At 41.0% G+C, this 23624-nt stretch overlaps 1 protein-coding gene across 5 annotated transcripts; it reads right to left on the reverse strand.

The window, feature by feature from the left end:
- Window positions 1-1896: 1896 nt before the first annotated feature.
- NXPE3 (neurexophilin and PC-esterase domain family member 3) lies at window positions 1897-23326 on the reverse strand. Of its 5 annotated transcripts, none has more exons than XM_032098378.1 (7): window positions 23236-23326; window positions 22048-22097; window positions 19923-20092; window positions 12064-12824; window positions 10344-10417; window positions 7138-7344; window positions 1897-6219 (listed from the first exon to the last, which is right to left on the reverse strand). In XM_032098378.1, exons 3-7 carry the CDS (start codon window positions 20013-20015, stop codon window positions 5669-5671), a joined length of 1686 nt encoding a protein of 561 aa, XP_031954269.1. In that variant the 5' UTR covers window positions 20016-20092; window positions 22048-22097; window positions 23236-23326; the 3' UTR covers window positions 1897-5668. The 5 variants fall into 5 exon arrangements, with proteins under 5 accessions (XP_031954269.1, XP_031954265.1, XP_031954270.1 ...); XM_032098374.1 differs by having other exon boundaries at window positions 19923-20135; XM_032098379.1 differs by lacking the exon at window positions 23236-23326 and adding an exon at window positions 22608-22812.
- Window positions 23327-23624: the final 298 nt, after the last annotated feature.

The following is a 23624-nucleotide window of genomic DNA, read 5'->3' on the forward strand; positions in this document are numbered from 1 at the left end:
TACCTTATATGCTGCAAACTGGGGATGCAGGGCTAAACCATGGGATGAACACAAGAAGCCCCATTCCAACCTGATCAGAAGCCGTGTTGTTTCGGCTTTTTGCCAGCCCTGGTGAGCCTCCTGTCCCTGTGTCTGATGAATGAGGCTCAGGCCCCTGCCCTGCCAAGCAACCTATGCCATCTCAGGCAAGTTACATGCCTCCTCTGAGTCACCACAGCCTCTGAAGGGCATTTAACACATGATGAAAACCTGCCTGTGCACTCCTCCTTATCTTGATTATAAATGCTTTGGGTTTCTTTTAAAAAGTTCCCCAGCTATGATATCTGTCACATCTACAGTCATGTGAGAACACAATATCCACGGCTTCAAACCAACTGGGAGCAGAGTTTGGAAATGTACCTAACGTGATTGCTGTGTCATCGCTGTCAGGAGGGCATAGAGGAAGAGGTGGGTGAGCAGCCTGGGTGGGAAGAATGTTCCTTTTTTAAGGCATGTGGAGCTTCTATGTACATTCAGTGTGCTACCTCAGAGGGGTGGGTCTGTCCCATGCAATTGGTATTGCCTTTGGAAATCTCCACATGACCAAATCCCTGACCTTCTTCCTCTCCTTGGTGTCACAGAGCAAGACCTTTGCATGTTGTTTTTCCTTAACTGCATCCTACTTTTTTGCTTCCCCTCTCTGTCCTACTCCCCCCTCTCACTTCCCCTCTGAGGAGGCCTAGGGCCTGATCTAACTCCACACTGAAAAGCAGCTCATGCTTTGCAGCCTCTCTCGTTCGTTTTGGGCTGAGGGAAGGCTGAGGTAGGTTGGACATGATGGCAGCACGCTTCACTACAGTTTCCAGAGCCAAATGCCGGGAATAATCTGCTTTGCCTTTGCCCTGTCCCTCGGGGCTGTCAGGTGGCACTGGTGAGAGCAGGCTGGGGCATGGCCCCAGCTCTGTGCTTTGGAGGAATGCAAGCAGCACCCAGATCACACCCCTGGCCCTTGTCCCTGCCCTGTCCTCTTCAGCAGTCACCATGGAACACGAGGGGAACAGAAAAACGGAACAAACACTTGGCAATGCTGCCTCAGCACTCTCTCCTAACTTGCAGGATTTTGTCATTCAGGGATTTTTACTGGTCAAACAGGCTATTTTTGGCTATATACGTCAGGAACCAGCACAAAGGGCATTGCACCCTGCTTACTACTTTCCCACCTGTGAACCCTGGCTGCAGGCTAGCTCCAAGGCAAACCAGTAGACATCCCCCAAATCCTCCACCCTTAGGCCATCCCAGAGACTCCCCAGTCTGTGCCAGGCAGCCACTCTCTCCCTCTCCCCATGACCCTGCAAACACAGCCCTTGGGCTCACGGGGCAGTGGATGCACAGCCCGCCAGCGTAGGATGCCCTACAGCCCTTGAACACTCAAACTGACTCACAGGACGCATCTCTCCTCAATTTTTCTTCCATTACTTAAGTAAAAGCTGTTCATAACATAGAGAAGCACTGACCACGCTGCATCTGCTCTTCAGCCTGTTTTTCTTAAATGAAGTGGCTTAAGGATTTCCTGTGGGTCAGCTGGGCTGTAAAAGCCCTCAAAGAAGAGAGCCTAGATTATGTACAAGCTTTTGTTATATGTCAGGCCTGATACACCAACAGAGGGAAACATCAGTGTGCCTCAGTGCTAGGTCTCATGTCAGGCACAGATCACTCCTCTCCAAATACAAATCACCAAAAAAAAAAAAAAAAACCAACTCACTTAGAGTGAATTTAATCTATAAACCATAATGTGAAACTCCTACCCAACACAAAGTACAAAATGTAACAGGTAAATCCAAGGGAACTACTATGCAGCTATAGAAATATAAAGGAGGTGGGGTTATGGCAAACAAGATAAACTGAGACTAAATCAAATTAAATAGTTCAAGTAAACTTGTCCTCTTTATTAGGAACCTTTCCTTCTTTGAGATTTTTGGCTATTAAAATTGTTTTTCTGATCACATCAGGAAATAAGACAGTAGAGCCTTCTGCATATTGTAAGCGTTACAATAACATACATACATTAGAAAAAAACAAGTTCTTTGAAAACAAGTTCTTCTCTAACACACAGAGTTCTTCACTGCTCCCAACAGAGAGTAAGAGCCTTCCAAACAGTTTAAATATACATTAAATGATCTGGACTTAAGGAGTAAGAGCTTTACAAATGAAATACACATCTGTGATTGGAGCTTTTTGCTGTTACTTAAACTGTCATAAATGGAAGAATGTTTTAACCCCCACTTCTGCAACAGAACCAAAGTAAAATCCCAGTATCCTCCATCCTTCCAGAAGACAACTTCAAACCTTCATTTTTGTCATGTACACATGAAATTGTCACCTGTAGTACATAAAAAGTTGTACAGACACTTGTGGCAAGCAAAGTTCCCATTTTTAATTGCTTACCTCTAACAAGTAAAACAATGAAAATTGGTGATTTAAATCTCATGAAGCAGTGCTGCATTGCAGATGAAATTAGAAGCAACTGAAAACTTGAAAAAGGGGAAATGTTTGCTTTCTATCCTCCCTTCTCATCAACAATTCAACGAATGTTTTTATTAAATTCCTAGAAGGAAGAAATCAGCCTAAGAAGATATATATGAGAAAAAGGATTCTCAAAATATTACAGTGCAACACTAATATACATAAAATGGAGTTTACTTATTTTATAAATAAATTACTCTGGAATCTTCTAATAAACACAATAAAAGTAGGGTTTTTTCCACTGGAATTTGAGAGAGCTGGATTTTGAACAAAGTAATTAAAAAGTAACAAAATAGCTGTATTGAAAGATTAATAATCAAAGTGATCTTCAGTACAAGAATGAAAATAGCAAAAACAATAATATTTCTTCCTTTCAATGGAAGAAAATGAAATGAACAGGAAGACAGGGCTTTGAAAAACCTTTTTATGTGTCGAGGAAGACACTTAATAGATGCTGAGAAATTCCTTTCCGGTCCTGTTTCACATTAAGTAACTTCAAAAATAACCAACCTCTTAACCTAAGTCCCTATTAAAGTCCATTTAGAAGTTTAAAGAAACAGATTTTAAAATATTTTATTGCTTCTATGTTTGCATATACTGTACATACACAACTGGTGCAATGGTAACAAGATGAGAATAGAAATGAAAAATCATTCATAGATCACCAGAATGACATCTAAAAGCACAGTGTGCCCCAAACACGGGTAAACCCTCAGTTTCTTCATTTCTCCTCCCTGTCTATTTCAGAGCCCAAAGAAATGAAATCTTGATCCTCATTCCAAATCAACTGGCAATTTCCCTGAAGTTCACTACCAATAGTTTATCTGTTATTAAAAATTTAATCTAACTAATCTAAAGGATGAGGTTCTACCAGAAGGCAATTAGACACCTTTGCTAATAGCAGTCCTTTCCTCTTTCCCTCAACTGTCAAAGCACTCAAAATAATATTTTCTCCTCTCTCTATGCTTGGTAGCTAACAGTGATATAAAGCTGCTGTTGAGGAGCAGTGGCAAGCACTACAACACCCAGAGAAGACACATGCAGCCACAACATTTTCACACACAATATGGCTTTATGAGTTAAACCTAATGGTTAGTCCACAAATAAGTAGTTTCCTTCAAAGTGAAAGTCTGAAGTCCTATTTCCATGAGCATTATTAGGATAGAGTTGATATTCAGGATGAAAGTGTTTACCTATTTTAAAAATCACACCTGAAAAAGATGAAAGGTCATTTTCCATTGTGGTAGTTTACTTTCCCAGACCTGAATTGGTGTGGCCTCTTTTTTGGGAGAGGATAAATTGCCACTACCATATTAAAGTAAGAAATAGTTACCTAAAGCTAATGTATGGGCAGAGGCTATGTGAGGCAGTTGTCAGTAGGAACCAGCAAATCGGACCTCTTTAATTCTGATTTGAAAAGCTAAGAATAGGTGCTATTTCAGTGTACACAATTCCTCCAGACATGTTTAAATGTTTTTAAATTGGTAAGTTTATAGATGGGTGGTACTGACTCCTTTTACATGCTAAAATAATTTATATTTCTTTTTAAAACACTTCTCAGTTGCCCTTTAAAATGAACACAATCAGAAACACTGTTGCTGTAGCTGGTAGCATTACCTCTCTTGGGGCTCAGGCAATAAAAGTACAAACTTCCTTAAGAGAGCAGCAAACTTAACAAAGGGTAAAACTTTTCTAACATAAAGATATTTCAATTATTTCACTCCGTGCAACCTGTCAATTTGCCTTATTAATCTTCTCAGTTTGCTCACAAAGATTCAACTTTGTTTTGACACATAAGCCAGTGAAGATTGGCTTTGGCCTGAGTGGGACCAAAAATAAGACAACGTGGAATACTCCTCTGCTGTTTAATTTGGGAGTGGAATTTAATAACTGTTTTCAAAGCGCTTCTAGTTAAAACTGCAGACAGACTCAATCAAATAAGCAGCAGTAAATGCCAGGCCAGGAGGCTGGAGAGCCACCAGCTATCACCCCAGCAAACCTGGGTCTGGGCCAAGCAGCTGTATGAAGGCAACCCTGGGCACACTTGGCTTTTGGGTGCGGGGCTTTCCACCTTTCAGACTGGCAGCAGTCAAGCTCATGAATAAATGACAGAACTGCCAGACCCTGAAGAGGACTCACAGCGTGGCCTTGACCACCACTGCCAAAGTACACCAGGGCACTCGGGTCACTTGGGCTCCCTGTGCAGACACGGCGCATGAAGGACGAACCAGAGCCACTGTCAGCTGCCCGGCTTTGCAGGAGCATAATGGAACAGCCTTAGCTCACAGGGAAGGGAAACACCTTCACTGGCAAATGAAACACTTTCATTGGCAAGTGCTTTAAGCTTCAAGTAGGCGAGCCTGCAACTTGAACTTGCAGAAACTGCCTGAGACTGTGTTTTCACTGAGGTCATAAAACACACATATTCTCATTACTGATAAATCAAGAAGTAGACAGTGTATCACAGCTCAAAAGAAATTTAGTAGTACAGTAAGGAAAACTAAAATACTGGCTATTTGACTATTTAGCAGCCAACTGTAAACAACAAAGGTGCCTAACTAGTGTGCTCAAATAAATTTCAGCAAATTCTCCATGACTAAATTCTACAGATATTGTGGTTGTGCTTCCTTATTGGTGACTTTGGTACACTCCCTTCATGTTTCTAGTAAGGACTTTGAAACAAGAACAGACACTGTGCTGCTCTGACACTCAACTGGAAGAGACATCCCTTAAGCTCTGGAATGCTGAGAGAAAGACCATTGCCAAAGTCCTTCCCAGGTTTCACACACTGTTCTGAGCAACGAGACCCTGGCAACAGAATCAGTGTCATATGGATTAAATTAGGCGTACAGTGCAGACAACTAGTAAAGCTAATAACCCAAACAGTTTCTTATTGAATCCTGCCAATTTAATTTAAGGTGCTCTCTAATAATCTCAGGTATGAATGATAAGCTTGAAGGAATCAACCTTGCACAAAGGTATGGCCTGAACAGTCAACTCCTCTTTACCACCCTTCACAGCTACGCAGAGTTAAGGCCACCCTACTTACACTACATGCAAGTACAGTACCCAGACTTCCTCCATATCATCCAGCATCATTCCATAGCTCAAATGAGCAACTGTACTTCAGCTGTAGCAAAAGATGACAAAGGGCTACCCATTTGTGCTAAGTTTGCAGAGGGCACACATAAGATAAAAATGCATCTATTTGATTCTTAACAATTATTTCATTAGGGTGCAAGTTATGTGGCAAGTAATGAGCCACAGACATCTCCCAAGCATCCACAAAGTGCACAGCAATTCCTGAGAACATTTTCCTCATGACAGAATCAAGCTGAAAGGAATACCAATCACTGTTGAAGAGGCTCACTTCTGGCCCAAGCTCCTGAACATTGGCGGTTCTGATGACGATTAAAGTCTTGGGGCTGCGGTCCAGCAGCTGAATAACGGCTCTGCGGATGTTCCTGAGCCGCCGGATGTACACTTCCACGGGGAAGGTGCTGAAGTGGGACCAGATGGTTATGGCTATGACGGTGTTCCTGCCACCCACGATGCCGTTGAGCTCGTTGGCGATGTAGCGCAGCTCGCTGCTGAACACTGTCGAGAAGCGGATGGGCGGCCCGTGGCAGCGGAACTTCAGCAGGATGTTGTGCTTCAGGTCCACAGACATGAAAGGGCCCACGTTCTTAGGACTCCCCAGGTTAAATTCCACTAGATCTGAAAGGCCAAGAGCAAGCGTTACTGAAAGATGGCACAAGAACTTCAAACTATCAACAAGATGCTTGGACCCCAGGGCAACCGCAGGAGAAGATAACGAAATCTGAACATAATTCTAAGAACTCTAAAATTAAACCCAAGGTGAATATAATTTTTCAGAGTCGAGTTTATGACTCAACTTTATGGGTGTTGACTCGAGTTTATGGGTGTTGAAATCTGCAGGACAGCACATTTGGCCTTCATAAGGCTGTCAATGCCTTTTCCAAGTTTCCCAAACTATTTCCTTCTCTCCTGTAAAAAAGAAATTTTCCAAACAGTCATTATTGCCCTCTGAATCCAGGGTTCACCAGAACCCTTCTAGCAACCTTAGGACTCCATTAAATTTAAAGATTACTTCAAGTTGTAGGAATTAAGGGGGCTCAAAGTCTGTATTCCAACACAACTGAAGTGCTTCAGGGGAAAGGGATGAGGGAGGCAGGACTATTTAAGTGGGTACTGAAATTCTGCTATTGCTATTTAAGTAACTTAAATAAGGAAAAGGGCCCAAAAACCTATGAACAGTAATGGAGGTCATTTTTTACTTCATTCCAAAATCTCTCCTGTGACTGGGATGCTGTAATGCTTTAAAAAGGCAACCCAAGTGACCTCCTGCCGTGACTCCCAGGAGGGCCACCTTAACTCACAGCCACAGCAGCAGTCCTGTTACAAGGAAAACTTCGCAGATAGCTGGTGGCCCCATTTACAAGGTTTACAGTGTCTGCTCAAACATTTGACTAACTGTCACGGCTTCTGATGAGGTTCTGTCTTTCCTCTTCCTTTGTTTTGTCCCTGTCACTTAGTAAAATCAGCTGTGTGTCTGAGATGTGAGAAATAAAGCTTTGCAAAGGTCTTTAAGGACAAAGCCAAAAAAAAAATTACCTGGAACAAAAGTTGTCAGATATTCAAACCACTGCCTTATTGTAGAGTCTCCAAACAAGTGGATTACTTTTCCTTGTAAGCACTCAGTTATATCATCTGATTTGTTAAAATTATGGATCCAGTGTGTTCTGGACCTCCACTGGTCTTCATAATAATAACCAGAAGGGGAAGCTGTGGGATCTTCAGCTCTGTCCATACTGCTCGAATCTGGAAGAGAAAAATCCCTTGAAATTAACATGCAACAAAAGCAGCCTCCATAATCTTCTTGGACAAATAGTCAGTGACTGCTGACAAGAGCTGGGTGGCCGAATATAGCCTAATTTGATTTAAATTAAACAGTATCTCTACCGCTAATGTAAAAAAGTATCTGACGCCTTTCACCCTGAGCTAGAAGTGCTCAATGGTGGTTGTTAGTCCAGGCAGAGAGGAGTGGAGGCAGGGAGACCAGCGGAGCATCTTCCCCGTCCCGGCGCGGATCCCAGCGCGGCGGCTCCGTGCCGCAGGGCACTGCTGCCCTCCAGCGCCCGGCCTGCGCACGGCAGCGCTGCTCGGCGGGGACACCGACCCCACGGGACAACCCGGTAACACTCAGGGAAACATACAAAAAACCCAACACGAACCCACCAAAAACCCCAAACAAGCCCGCAAAAAACTCCTCCTGTGGAAGAGTGAAGTCTGAACCATAAGGCCTCCAAACCCCAAAAATGCCAGAATTAAAGCTACGACCAAAAATGTTATATGTGCCATTTGACTATGATAATTATGAGAGTCTCTAATTCCATGGATTTTATACTTTCTCTCTGCTATCTAGCCCCCTCCCCATTTACTGCCTGAGGAGCAACTACACACCAGGGAAGCTCTGTTCCATAGGATGCCTTTTTAACTTGCAGAAGTTGAGCGATACCTTTCAAACAAAGGTATCAGGATTAGAGGAGATTACAGGAAGAGAAACTGCAATTTCCTGGTTATGTCAGCCAAATATTGCCATATTTCTCTTAGTAAGCAGAGTGATATCAAACTTCCCTGAGGTTGTTTCAAGTTCCTCCTTTGCCACTTGTATATTCAAATACCTCAGCTGAACAAGCAGGGAGATCTTCCCCAGCACAAACACCAGCTGCATGGAGCAGACACTTCCAGCTGTTTAAACAATTCTACTCACCTTGGTGTGGAGACTGCTAAGAGCAGTCCATGCCCTGTCATAACTTACAGCTGTTTGATAAAGCACACATTGCCATGGCCAAAATCATGCCAGGGACTGTTCTAATGATGTAAAAGTACAAGCACTGGAATTCCAGGGCCCAAAAGCATCCTCTGATAGATGCTTCATTATAACACAGATAGAGCCAACCATAAACATCTTTCCTAACAAGCATTTTTTATTGCTCTTTTTCTATTCAATATCCTCTGCATGTTGCATTAGTAGATGTTAACCTTAGAGGTTAGAGGATGTTAACCTCCTTAGACCTCACAGGCACACTGTAAAAAACAAACTACTATTATGTTTACATAACACAAATAATATAATCACAATTACCACAGAAAAAAGCCATCAGAAAATTTTATCTCTGGATGATTCTTTAAATCTGACAGCAGGGACAATGAAGGAAGAAAAAAAATCCCAACTAATAATGTAGACTCATCCAATATTTATATACAGGAATCCCACAGAGAAAGGGAAAAAAAAGCCTTCACATGGTCATGCAGTTAAAGACTAATTCATAATGTGAATTCACAACTTGAGTTTGTTTGATTCTAAGGTTTCATGTAAAAGCAATTCCATTTTTTACCTTTTAAATGGACGCTTTGTCTACACATACACACACATATATATATGTAACAATGGTACTAAACCAACTTTTGGGTGCCCCACAGTAAATCACCATTTCAAGTCTGTGCATAGTGTTGTACCAGTTTTGGCCCAGAATTCAGAAATTCAGCAAGCCTTTACTTTGAGATTCTATGAAAGAGAGTAAAAGCTCCAATCTGAAGTTATAAACCAAGCATAGAAATAAAAACTTGTATTTCAGAAAAAAAAAAAATTTAAAACTTGATCTACATTTACAACCCCACAAAAAAACATGTACAAAAAGAACAACAGCAGAACAATGAGTTTGTGTGTACCATCAATCCTAGCAAATCCCCACATTCACAAGCATCATACCAAAGAGTTCAGTTTATTTATTCAGAGACTGCTGTACATGGAAGGAATTTCCCTGAGGAAATGTGCTATTCCTATCAACCATTTTTAACCCAGCATTAATCCTCAGGACATGTAGGCAGGTTTTGATCATTCATAGCTCCTGGAAGAAGGGTGACAATCAAATTTTGAATTTGCAGCCGTTTCTGTCAGGAAATATACAAGATTGAAAAAGCAGCAAAAACACATCACCTAAAGGACCTAGAGAAAGAAAAGGGGCAGGAGGTAAAATGCTGCTAGCCTAGTAGCAGGACTGTAAAACTTAAAGCAAGAAATACTTTAAGTTGCTTTCTGTTCAGACTATTAGCCAGGTCAGTAACTCTACCTTAAAAGTCTCCTATAACCTTATGAAAAAAAATATTAAAACTTTTCATTTAAGAAATAATTCTCTGTGAATCACATTTTGTGCAGACTTTTTAGAAGCATAAAGAGCTTGCATTTGGATATGAATGAGATAAAACCTCTAAGGTTATTTTAGTACAGACTGTCTTTGCTCTGTTCTTAGAAAGGTACAGAATAATTAAAGTTCTGGTCCAGAACTGTAGGTTCTGACATCCTGTGGTAACACAAATTATAGTAATACCTGAATGCAAGTTATCAAAATCTGTTAGACAACATCCTTAACAAAGAAAGAAATTTAGAAACACCACACAGCTGTTTTCATTAGATTGAGAGTTTGGTAAGCAGTTACTCTAAGACATTTTAGTGTGAGTAAATGCTAGGGGAAAAAAAAGACATTTTTGGCAAGAGAACAAACTTCACTCTTCTTTTGATTTACTTTTTTGCTAAAAATTCCATTTATGTATGTAATTTTAGAAAAAAATTTTCATTATTTCTGAACTTGTATTACAGTTAACACCCAAAAGCCTTCATTGTCTCAGTGCAAATCTGATATTGATTTTTACGCCATACTAAGAAAACAAATGAATTGTTATTATTTGATGCCTGTTTTCCTTTCTATAAATTTAATTATGAATTACAAACAAGAATCTTTTGCAGCTCACTTTACCTGTAAATGCCTTGGGCTTTACAATGACTGAATCAGGTCCACTGGAGAGTATCGGCCTTTTGATATTCACGTCACTTGAACAAAAAATGAACACAGCAACAGTTGTAAAATTTACTGTAAAATTCAAAGGTAATATTAATCTCATTTTTTTTCTTAATCCACTTCAAATAAGCACACAGTACTATGAATTTTTTACTCTAAGTTTAGCCTACTTCCTATAGCTGAATTCATTCCACATTAACTTCCTCAAGACCACCATCACTATTCCGAATCCAAATTCAAAATTTCATGGCACTGACACAACTCTTGTGCACACTTGCACCGACACAAATCTCAATAAAGCCATCAAGCAATCAGAGGTGTGCAAGAAGCTTTCGGGGATTAGCCACAAAGATGTTCCCAGATTGCAGAACGTGTGGTGACAAACCAAGGGTACGTGGCAGCAGCAACAGCTCCCAGCTCATTAATACTAAGCTCTTGTTCTGTCTTTTGCTACTGTTTTGAAGAGAATCCTTGTCTATTTATTTTTTTCCACCATTTAAGAAATAAATTATTTGGAATTTCTGTAAGCCCCTTTGGTAAAGGATTTCAGAGCTGAATGAAACAAACAAATAAACAATCAAAACAAAACCAAGAAAAAGACCTTTCCCATTCCCATATGGAAACATCACCAATAAATATAAGCTACATTTTACAGGTGAACTACCAGAGACACAGAAAGCCAAAAGACCCACTTACAAAATTGATAAGGAAGAGCCAAAATAAATTACACTGGTGCTTACTTTTATTCCTGGTCTTGGTTATAACCATGCACACATGCTTTCCTAATTAAACTATTTGGAGCCGCTACTCCAAAATTTTTCCCAATTTAGGCCTCAAGTGAACATACTGCCAAAAGACTTTCCTTCAACACATTTGTTGGAGTGCAAGGCAGTAGCCTACAACTACAACTCTGAAACTACACAGTAACTAACTTTATCTAAATTCAGCTGTGCCATTTCATACAGAAGCAGTTCTGTCACACCTACCCAGGCACTAAGAGATGGTTTGAGTTTTTTTAAAATGCTGAATGCAGAAATAAAATATGACTGTGAAACTAATTTAGTTTGACACTTGAAATAGCATGCACAGATCATTTCCACTCGCATGGGTATTGCTCAGCAATTTGTTCTATCAGGTGTTTTCTTTATGACTGACTTAAAACTGTTTCTAAGATTTGAAAGTCATACTGAGCAACGAGGAACACATTGCATCACATTTAAGATGACTTTTAATGAGGACAAAATCAGTTGGTAATTTCTGTAAAAATAAGCCTAAAACACAGGCCCTTTTTAGGTAGTTTAGATTTGGCCAAAAATACTTCTCAAAGCATTGTTATTGATATTGCAAGTGTAGGTATGGAAACAGAAAAGAAGAAAACAGTCCCCCAAACCACCACGAGATTTAGACAGCATGCTCTTGTAAAATTCAGTAGGGTTGAATTCAAAGCACAGAAAGAGAACTACATGCCAAGTTTCTTTAAGATTGCTGTCTAAGATTCTTGCACAGCTGAATGGAGGGGAACAGACTATTCAACAACTAACATCAAACACCTGGTCCTGCAGATACACTCCTCCTCTAAGGCAATGTGTCATATTTAAGCAACAGGCTAAAGTTTGTACAAAAAAAACCCAAACAAAACAACTTGACTGAGTATATATAAATTCAACAACATACAAACCTTTGGAAAAAGAGGCTTTCCTCTTGTGTCAGAAGACCTTTCAGATATCCACCTTTGGCATGGCTGATTCGGCTGGCACAGGACAGCTTTCGAGGCTTGTAGCAGAACCATGGCTCACCCGTGTAGAGATCTGTGAAGTTACAGACTGGGAGACCTCCAGGCAAGCAAACGTTGCACTCTGTAGTTTCTGAATACCTCCCAGACTTGAAAGAGCTTTTGAAATAGACTCTGTCCGGCCTTTCCTCTCGTAAACGCAGGAGGACTTGGACTGCTTCACTCGAATGGACAAGTGACACAGAAACTTTGACCTCTCCTGGCCAAAGCAAGGTAAAGAAGACTTTGTAAAGGCCATTATGGCAATCTACAATCCTTCCTGCTGCTCCAGCTTTCAGCACAGGAGAGTGAATTCGTGCCTGTAAATAGTCTCCACCATACTGCTTGGGTTTTCCTTGGAAATCCTTCATACGAACGAGTACCTCTAACTGGTCACCCACCTTGAAGAACCTGCTGGGTGTCACAATCACAAAGTCACTGTGTGTGGGATCAGTGCTTTGTGCAAAGGCGATTTTGCCATCAGGGGGCTTTGGCCACTGTATTGCAGCAAGCAACGATTCCTCCTCCGCTTGTTCCCTTTTGGACAAGATCTGCTGCGCGTACCCACAGTAAGGCTTCCTGGTAGTTTTGGTTGTCTGTGACAGAGAATGCTGGACATTGTTTTCTGTTATCCAATTCGATCCTGAAACTGTGTCATCATCCAGGTGCTGGGGAGAAAAAGATTACCTGAAGCTGTGCTATGTAATGAAACACAGTGAATAATGGATGCTTTGTCAGCAAATGATCCCAAGAACTGGGCTTTGCTTTACACAGCTTTGAAGCTGACCAAATGAAGCAACTTCACTAGAAGACTCAAATCTATTACTTTGATCATGGGATTTCTAAGGAAACAGGTGGGCAACCTGTGGTTACCCTGCTTTGGCAAACAAGCATTTAAATAGATCGCATCCAATGTATGGCAGTATTTCAGCTACCAGTATATTCTCTAAATATCAGCCATGTGAAAAAAAAGGTTGGATGATTAAGTTGTAACTCGTGTTTTATTTTCTTCTGCAGTAACATTTTAGCCTTGGAGCACCATGAGGTCTGATAGCTGCCCAATGTAATGCAAGGAAATAGGGTTTCTTTGAGATGCTGCGCTGCCGATGAAGCCGAGGCACCCCCTGCACACGCCTTCCAGAGAAGTCTGCTGCATGTAGCAGCTGCAGTCATTTATCTGGTCACACTCACACCACTTCTTGGCTAATTATCTGAAATGCATGTTTCCCTGTAATGTGCACATTGAAAGAAATAAAAGAACAAAAGCCCAAGCCTTCTGGGACAATGAATTCATGAGCCAGTTGGCAAGTAGAATAGTGTAGGACAAGCTAGGACTAAACAGGCAAAAAACCTGTTTGTTTATTTATAAGATTTTAAAATCTATATACAGCTGTTTCTAGCACCAAACAAAAAGCAAGCAAAGAATCCCCTAATCCACACAAGAGTTTAAAAATGAAAATAGTTAAATACAATGCTAGACTAAGAGAGGGGGCTTCTGCTGCAACTTGACATCAGTGTCCAAAACTGTATTTTCATGCAAATGACTGCAGATACCACCTTCTTTATGACATCACATAATTTTGCAGGTTTGTATTAGGACAATTTTAAAAATAGCACAGCCTAAGACTCCAGAGCTACCCATGAGACTTCTCATCAGCAAATCCAAACATACCCTTCAAATACACACAAACTCAGCAGTTAATGAGCAATTAATTATCAGGTATATACAGTAGAACTTATCCATACTTCTATTTCATAAAGAAGGAAAATTGTTTTTCAAACAAAGATTAAAATTATACCATTCACATAGCATCAGATGATATAGTAGTTTAGATTTGAAAGATTGCTAAAAAATTCAAACTACATTATTTTAAATCTTTTAAAATATCATTGTACTTACCAATACCCCAGTGTTTCCCATTTACTTCCTCCATAACTAACTGCTCATCAATGTACTAAAAGTCACAGCACTCATATTAAAGCCTTATACATTGTTATATACCTTTTTTAGTCCATGGAAATATCACCAGTGTATTAAAATCATTTGAACCACCCTGAGATTCAACATATTTTTTAGAAGAGAGGTAAACCTGACAAGCAATAGAAACAGATAGGCTTTTGAAGTCTGTAACGTAAGAAGCTGGTTTTGATCAGCTTAAGAGTAAGAGGATGAGTACATTAGGATGTAGGATGGATACACAAAATCTTCTTTGTTTGATATCCAAATTAACTATAAAACTTGAAACTGTGAATTGCTACATTGTAGCTCTAAAATGTAAATTGACACATACCCATCTATACACCAGATGTTAACATCACAATAGAAGCTTTTGCTTCTGTTTTATATTCCCACCCAGGTTTTAATAAATTTTCCCTGAAGGCCATCTGAGATAATTCATAATTATTTTTGTTTTCCATCACAGCAAGCAAATCTGCAGATGTACGCCACACATTATTTTTATAAATCCAGTAAATTTGAGCCAAAGCTGAGAGTGAAACTCAGGCACAGTTCTACTTTAAATCTTGCCTACATGCATTCTTGAATTAAGCCAAGTTTCTATTTTTGGATACCTTCACAACTTCTTCCCTTCACTTGCTCATGCATACATATATATATATATATACACAGAGAAAATACTGTATGGAAATATTTTTAAAAGTTAGCTATATATTTTGATGCATCCAATAAGCTGGTAACAATGTCTCAGCAAAAATATTTAAGCATTTTCCTAAAGGGGGGTGGAAAGGGAGAATATGTATGTATGATTAATTGCTGTTTTCAGTGTAAGTTCCCAAGAGAAAGTTTCTATTTTTCAGTTGGTTCTTCAATGGTTGGTACTTCAGGCTGGGGGACATGGGAAAAAGAAACCCTTTCAAATTAAGAAGAGAAATGGCTATCTAAGACAGCTTAAAGACTGACATATCCCTATTTTTAATCTTCTATAAATTTCCTCTGGGTTTTTAACCCAGTCTTTCTGTCAGAGATGTAGAAGATGCCATTTCTGGCCTAGCTAGGCTTTCTGAAGTCTTTCCAGGGGCATACCTATATCCTTCAGTGGGAAAGGGTGCAGAGAACACACAAACCAACAAACTCATTCAGAAAACAGAACGTGGTTCAATGTCTCCAAGTCAGTCCAGCTACACAGATTTTTAGCAGAGCACAAGGCCAAAGCTCTTCACTTGTATGTAGCTGATAACAAGGACAAGCACTGCTACTTCAACATCTCCAGGTTATGACCCATTAAGCAGAACAGATCATACCATAAATATTTCCTCAAACTCTCTTCAAAGAGCCTGAGGGGGAAGCTCCATGAAGGTAAAAGCAGAGCTTCTTCAACATCCTGAAGGACCATTCTTTCTCCAACATCCTTGTTCATCCTTACAGCCCTCTCTCAAGCCCAACCAGGACCATTTTGTTGCAAGCTTATGAGTCAAAATAAGCTACACCATGTATGCTACTCACAGGAGAAAATATTGCAGAGATTACCTTTGCCAGGAGAGGCAGAAAAAGCTCCAGAGTCAATTAATATACCAAAGATCCTTGACTGGAATAGAAAAGCTTTCCAAACCATCTTCCTTTCTTAAGCGTTTCCCAGGCTCAGCTCCAAACAAGTACTTAAGTTCTCCTCCCCCTATGGATAGGCAAGGCCTGCCCTGAGGCAAATAATTAACTTAGTTTGTCCACACTGTTTCCTACTCTCTCCCGGCATTTCCAAATCTCTCTGGCTCCTCTGTGTTGTCATACTGAAACTGTGCAGAACTGAGGGCTTTCTGCTGTAGTTAGTAGCCAAAACTAAATAAAATTCCTTTATAAAAACAGATAAAGAGGATTTCTCAAGAGTGCTCTTCCTTTATGAAACAGATTCTTTTACTGTTCATTACAGGCTCCATGTTGGATAACACCTGCTTTGCTTATTTCCAGGTATGCTCCATTCAAGGTGTCATGTATTTTAAGTGCAATTTCCAAGGGACTTTACTTATTTGTTTGTTGGGTTTGAGGGGTTTTTGTTTGTGTAGGAGGAGTTTGTTTGATTTTTTCTCTTTTGTGGTTTTTTTTTTTCTATCATTACTTTTTTTTAATTCCCTGCATTTTCAAGCTAGACAGAACCCAAATGTGACCACAAAGTAATTTAATGGATGTCTGCCAAGTAACACAGGCAAGACAGAAGGGATTACATGTCAATAAAGCACAAATAAATCCACTAGCAGTTCCTGCATTAGAGATGTCATAAAAAGGAAAAAAGGAAGCTGTATTTTTAAGATAACTGATGGAAATTTCAGCCCATCTCCTCAGCTTTTGGCATTCTCACTGCCAACCAAGCAAAAATTAGATATAACATACAGATCAACCCAGGCAATAATGCTCTCAAAGATATTCTAGAAGGAGTCACAGAGTACTTGGGTAGATCTGCAATGAACACCTGTCCTCAGTTAAACACCATAATGTAGGTAGCTGATGGAAATTGTTGCTGAAAAGGTGGAACTCCATCTCAAAGCCCAGTATCTTCCACCAACTGTTAACTCCTGCCTTGGCCTGGTACATTCCAAAGAGCTGCTGCAAACCTGCCTAAGTCACTGTCACTAGAGCAGGAAATAACACAGGAGATTCCCAGGCAACAGGCATGGTGGGGAAATAAAAGTTCCAGCAGACAACATCTGAAACTGAACAAATACCAATTCCTGAAAGGTCAGTCATCTTATTTTCAGTGATTTTACACTCCAAGTACTTTATTTGTTGTCTAAGACAGATATGAAATCAGTTCTCTATCATTACCATCTCACAGCACTGAGAGGCTGCTGAACTACTCTAAGTGTCAAAGCCAATCCTCAAAAGCCATCACCTGTCAGTCAAATGTTCCAGAAATAATTGGAATAAGATAAAGTTATCTTTTGTAGGCACCTCCAATTTAGCAGCAAGAAATAAAAACTTTGTTACACAGTTATTTTGTTCAGTTTCAGCTGTCTGATTTCATACATCATCCTGGCAAGAGACTTCCCCTCTCCCCATACGCTCTCTCTTCTAGGTGCTTTTAAATAAAACAGTGCTCACAACCAATCCTGAAGTGGTTCTGTCACTCTAAAGGCCACTGGTACAAATACACAAATCCTCCTGTATCCTGAAGGCATGATGTTTAGGCAACATCCCAATACTTCACAAAAAATTATTGTACATTTTATCTGTCTGGCTATGTTCACAGAAAAAAAAATATAATAAAATAAAAACACATTTCTTCTGGTACTACATGATCAACTATGTGACCTCAAGGGAGTAGTTATTCCATACTAAAAAGCAAAGTAAATAATAGGAGCTGGGTATCAAATGTTTTGTGGACAGCTTGTTTGTTTGTTTGGGGTTTTTTTAAACACAAGGTAAGGAAAATAAAATTCTGACATGGATAGGGCTGCTGAGAGGGTATCATTAATAGCTTAAGAAATTAAGAGGAAATATTCCAGCATGAAAAAGTATAAAACCCTAAAGCAAAAAAAGAAGGGAGACTACGTGGGGGGTAGCTGACAATTGCCTTAGATTTGAGCTTTAGCCAGCCAGGTTGGGTGATTTGGGGATGAGAATTATGTCTGATGCATTTACAAACATGTTCTCAACAGTAACCAACGATAAGCTCTCCTTCCAGAGCCTGAACAGATTTGGTTACAGATATTCTGTGAAAGCTTTGAAAGATTTTTTTCTGGCTTTGATCTCTGACTGAAAAGAATCAGCCTAAATGCCTATACTAGACTGCCTGGGAAACTGAGCCAAGACAGAGACAAATACAGGAGCAGGTCCATTCAGAAAAGTCAAGACAACAGAAGAGGTTAGAGTTGCATGTTACAGCGTAAAGATTTACCAGCAACACAATACTTAACTGAGTTTAGAATAGCAGATATGTAAAGGGCAACAAAGCCACAAAGACACTTATCATGGACAGTGGCACGAAAAAGCACAGAGCGAGCACCCAACCTGCATTTTCCATTTCACTCTCAAAGCACTGCCAGAGCCCTTTTCTTTAAGAAAAGTAATCTTCAAATGAAAAGAAAACAGTTTAAGATTCTAAATATCAGCAGTCCTCAGGCAACATCCTAGGTCAAAAACCAAAACAAAATAAAACCACAGAAAGAAAAAACAAGAGCTACCTCCCATGTAACACAAAATGGATCATGCTAACTTGAACCAAAAATCCATCAAACAGTATTTTGATTGCCAATAGTTTCCAACAGCAGAGATGTGGGAAAAGAAAACAGACCAAATATGTTGTGCTATTTCCTCCTGTAGACTTAACACAGTTTCTAGCACTTTATGGTTTAGACTTCTTAAACACTAGGGTAGACCTCTTTAAGATCTCGTCTCTGGTAATGGATTTTTCTTCTGTGCATTCATCCAGATTTTTTTAATATATGCTTTTAGTAACTACAAAGTCTTACTGCAAGGACTTCTGCAGCTTTTCTGCAATCCATGAAAGAACATCCCTGCTTCCTTTAAAATCAGCATCTGCAGTTTTTATTTAATGTGTCCACTAGTACTGGAATAGGTAATGAATGTTCATTCTTCAGTTATTGATCCTGAGTCACTTGTGATTTTAGACTTCTCAAACATTTTCCTTACCCTTATGTGATCCTCTTCCAATTCAACTGTATTTTTTGTGGGGTGAGGGGGTTTTACAGCCCCTCTTTTGGATCATTTCATTTGGGCATCACTAGCCAGGAGGCAGGAAGATTCTGCAAGCATCATATACACAACTTAGAAGCATAAAGCAATTACTGACTGGCTCCCATGCACAAAGGACAGCTATAATTTAAGGAGGTGTTAGGCTAAGAATTACAATGTTCATCCACCAAATGCAGAGCACTGGAATGCCCGGCCAGGCAGGCAGCCAATGGGCAGGGTCAGCCTCCAGGGCTCCCAAAGACAGATCCTCATCTGCCTTGACTTTAATCTGGGGTTACTGACTAAGCAGTTTCAAAGTACCTCTGCACTAAAGTGATAAGTAAAATGAAGAAATATGCAAGACAGACATAGCAGAGGGAAAAAGGGAAAGGCAAATAAAAATTGCATCAGTACAGGCCGGAGATGAACAAGCCAGCTAACAGCTCTGCAGGGATTCCAGGAGACAGCAAACTCACCATGTGTCAGCAGCACAGCATTGTGGCAAGAAATTAACAAGATCCTAATCAGCTGATTGAGCAAAGTTATAGTTCTCCTCAACCTGACCATGGTGAAGTCAGACCTAGAACATTGTGTCTGGTTTTTTGACAACCCACACCAGAGTAAAACTGGCAAGACCAATTAAGAACCCCTGAGATGATTAGGGAACTGGAATGACACTAAGGGAACCAAACCTTCTTTTTTTAAATCTGGAGAAGACCGAGGGGATCTAACTGCAGTCTTTCACAACCTACAGGGGAGTTACAGAGGAACTAAAGTACACTCCAACAGGATAAGAGGCAACTTCCTGTTGCACATAAGGCACATATTCTTCCCTGTAAGAGGGATGCAGCTTTGCAACAGACTGCCGGGGTAGGTTGTGAAATCTGAGTGTCCTTGAATATTGTCAAAAGTGAAAATACCCTGTTGCAATCCAAGCTAACCCTGACGTCAGTCCTTTGGAGAAGGTGCTGGATTAAATACCTCCAGACATCCCTTTCACTATGAATTTTCTGTGATTCCAATTTATGCCTAAATGCTGTCAGTCAGGTACAACCCTAACCTTACATACAAAAGTTAATAATGTTGCTCAAGCCATCTTGGAGAAGAAACAGGCTCTACTTACCTCTAACTGAAAAAAATTATGGACCAGCACCACAACAGCCAGCACTGCCATAAGCAGGCAGAAGAGCTGCAGTCTGAATGAGTCACGCCACATGGTCCAGTCGAGTCTTTCCCTCCCATGTTAGACGTTGCCATGACTTCCATTCACCACAAACATGAATGTCATTTCGTCTCAGCAAAGCACAAGAGAATTCAGTTAACTTCCACTTCATTCCTGCAAGTGCATTTGCAAAAACTGTATTAAGTCCCAAAAATGTTACCAGAACTGAAGTCAAGTTTTACACTGAAAGCTTACAAATGGTGGGAGTTTGCAGGGCAATAACTAGTACAACAGAACTGTCAACACAGATTCATTTTGTGGAACTCATCTGAGCAGCATTATCTGTCACATTACATAATTCTCTTGGACATGTCAGAGCAAACCCTTATCATAAAGCTGGTGTCACCCCTAGTTGATACCAAAAAAAAGGCAAGAGAAGAGTGCAAGATTTCAGTCTGGCAATCAAAAAAACCAAAACAAATCACCACTACCCTCTTTATCTGTTATACGACATCACCACCATCCAGACATCACAAGACTGAGACTTATAGCAGAAACTTGTGGGTTTAGACATCTCCCATTTACCTGTTTACACATTCCAGTAAGTTGTTATTCAAGACTAAGTCTGAAACAAGTTTGGATAAGCAAGGTAAAAGATATTTCCTCCAGTTTTCTGCTTGGGAAGAAGGGAAAAATAAATCAACTGTAGCATTAAAGAGGAGATATCTAAGAGACTTGAAAGCACCAAAATTTAACTTCACGCATCACCTGTAACATTATATTACATCTTCCCTCTTTTGCTGTTTTATCATTCCTTTTACCTCAGGTACTCATACGCAGCTCTAAAAATTTTTAAAAAATAAACTTCTGGGTGTGTTTGGGTTTTGTGTTTCTGGGGTTTTTTTAATCTAATAATAGTATTGTCTTTCATAAATTTTAACTTCCATAAAATATTATTCCTTTAAGGTTGCTTGACAGCCGATCTGCTATAAAATCACAGACTTAACACCACTGATTCAGTTTCCACAACTTAATGCTTGCTCAGAATGACTCTTAAACCTTCCTTTCTTTCTGAGGAGGACAATTTTGATGCAGTCATTTTGCAAGCAAAAAGGGTACTGTTCATGCAGAAGCTCTAAACTTGGAAACAGAAAACAGATGGCAAGGAGAGACAGTCAAAAGACACCAATCTCTCCAAACCTAGTATTCTCAAAGCAGCATTACTCATACAACCATCCACCAAGTGCAACAACATAATCAAATGATTATATAAACTTTGTATAACTTTCTATAAATAGTATAACTGAGAATTTATACTATTAAGATAGTATAAATACATAGTACATATAATCTTAAGACTATATGAAAAATGCTGTGTAAAATTAAATGAAGCATAATGATACATTAAATATAAAAATTAATTAAATTATTTATCAAATTAATATAGGCTAGAAAACTGAAATACATTACCATTATAACCAGGACAGCCTCAAAATAGGCCACACATCAAATTGCTTTACAAGGATTATAGAGATTATAGCTTCAAATTGAGAATTATAGAGATTGTATTTCTGACCAATGAACAAGCATTGAAAGAGCAGGACATCCATTAAAGTGAAAGTATCAAAATGCCACAAAAATGCAGCTTTGTTGGAACAGTTCTGCACTAATATGAAATTTGCATAAAACAGCAGCTTGGGTCCTAAATTGACAATAAATATACCTAAATACATGAAAATGCTAATTTAAGGACATATCTACCCATTTGAGGAAGAGGGAAAAACAGAATTTTCACTTGTGTTGCTGAGAATTCTTTCCATCACTGAAAAGCACAAGACACTGAAAATTAACAGAATGTTATTTCAGATGCCTAAAAAGGCCACAAACACTATTCCATGTGTTTTTATTCAAAACTTTCCATCTGTAAATCTCACAAGTCCTAAAACATTTAAATGTACAGGTTTAGAGCTTTCTTTATGCTAAAGGCGTAATACACTGCCAGTTTCATCAGCCCTGAACAACTGATCCCGTTCATTTCTTGTATAAGGAAAGCCTGTAAGTACACCAAAAAGGCTTAGGTTCTTACCCTACTCCTGAAATGTTCTCTGAAGCCATCCACATGAAAGGCCAGATAACCTTGGAAACAATAAATTAAAAAAATAAATTTATCTATAGAAACACACACAAATATTTTTTTTATAAAATTCATACCTTGGTGGTCTGCTTACAGTGGCACAAAATAAAATGGCAGTTATGACTTTTTACTTGTAAAATTACTTTTGTTTCTACAATAAACCAGGGATTTTGTTAAAGTATTTGATTCTTTTAAACTTCAATGCTATGCCTTTGAATTCTCTGCTATTTACTGCTAAGTATTACTTCTCTCAGCTTTGTTCCATGTTATCACAAGCCCCATTTTGCCCAAGGTTAAAAACAAAAACCGATGTAATGACATTTTTATGAACACATCATTAAATTATGCCTCATGCTCCATTACGGGACTGTGGGTTTGGGTTTTTTTCAAGTGTCCGTTACTGTCAGCCCCCCATCCCCACAGCTCTCTAAGCCAGCAGCGATACACAAGCAGGTGTGAGTGCAACCGCTCCAATTTTGTCCGGCAAATCGCAAAGGCAGAGGAGCCGCTACCTCTGGCGATGCCCAAACCATGTCACTGGGGCACAGGGGCTCGAGGCTTGATGCTCCCGTGGCTGCCAGCACGGAAAATCAGATTTGCTGCTGTTTTTTGCAGATTCCGCCCTGCTCCCCAGGGCGCGGGGCGCTGGCAGCCCCCCAGCCCGACGACGTTCCGGGGCCAGCGCCGCAGCCCCCGCGGCGGCCCCGGCCGAGGAACACGGGACCGGACACGCACCCACGAGCCAGGGACGGGGACAGCAAGCAGGAAGCACCGCTGCCGGCAATGCAAACCGCACAGCTCTCTTTTATTGCTTCAAAGGTACTTTTTAGGGTGCCGCGGGGTGGGCATCCCCGAGGAGCGGCAAAAGGCAGCTTCAGCATCTCTGAGGAGCGGCACAAGGCAGCCCCTGGATCGGCAGGAAGCCGCGCTGAAATCCGAGCGGAGCGGGCAGGGCGGCCCTGCGGGCGGATGGGCCGGGCCCGCGGGGACGGGGGATCCGAGCAGGGCACCCGCCAACCCCGGGACCCCGCACCCGCCTCCCGCCCCGGGCCTCCCTCAGCGGCCCCGGCCCCGCCGCCGCCCCGCGTTCCACCCGCTCCCCGGCAAGCCGCGCAGGCCGCGCCGCCCGCGCCCCCTCACCGCAGCCCCCGGCGCTCCCCCGGGCCAGGCGGCGGCCTCGCCCCCAGCCCGGAGGCGCTCGCTGTAAATGCACGGCTCCCGCCGCCCCTCCTTCCTCCCCGCCCCCCACACAGCGGCGGCGGCCGCCGCGCCTCCTCCCGCCCCGCCCCGATACCGGCTCTGTTCCCGCGGCCGCTGCCGCAGCCTCTGTGCTGGCAAGGGGCAGTGGAAACGGACGCAAACCCCAACAAAAACATCGCTGTAATTTTTGAGCCACCGCCGGTGAAGCCAAGGAAAGCAGGATGTGGAGAGGGTGGCGCGGAGGCGGGCACTGTGGCCCGGGTGGCATTACCGTGGGTCCGCAGGCGCAGCCCCGGCCAAGAGAGAAGGCTCTGACGCGAACCATCGTA

This window comes from Corvus moneduloides, chromosome 2, assembly GCF_009650955.1.
Source record: "Corvus moneduloides isolate bCorMon1 chromosome 2, bCorMon1.pri, whole genome shotgun sequence".
Lineage (NCBI taxonomy): Eukaryota > Metazoa > Chordata > Aves > Passeriformes > Corvidae > Corvus > Corvus moneduloides.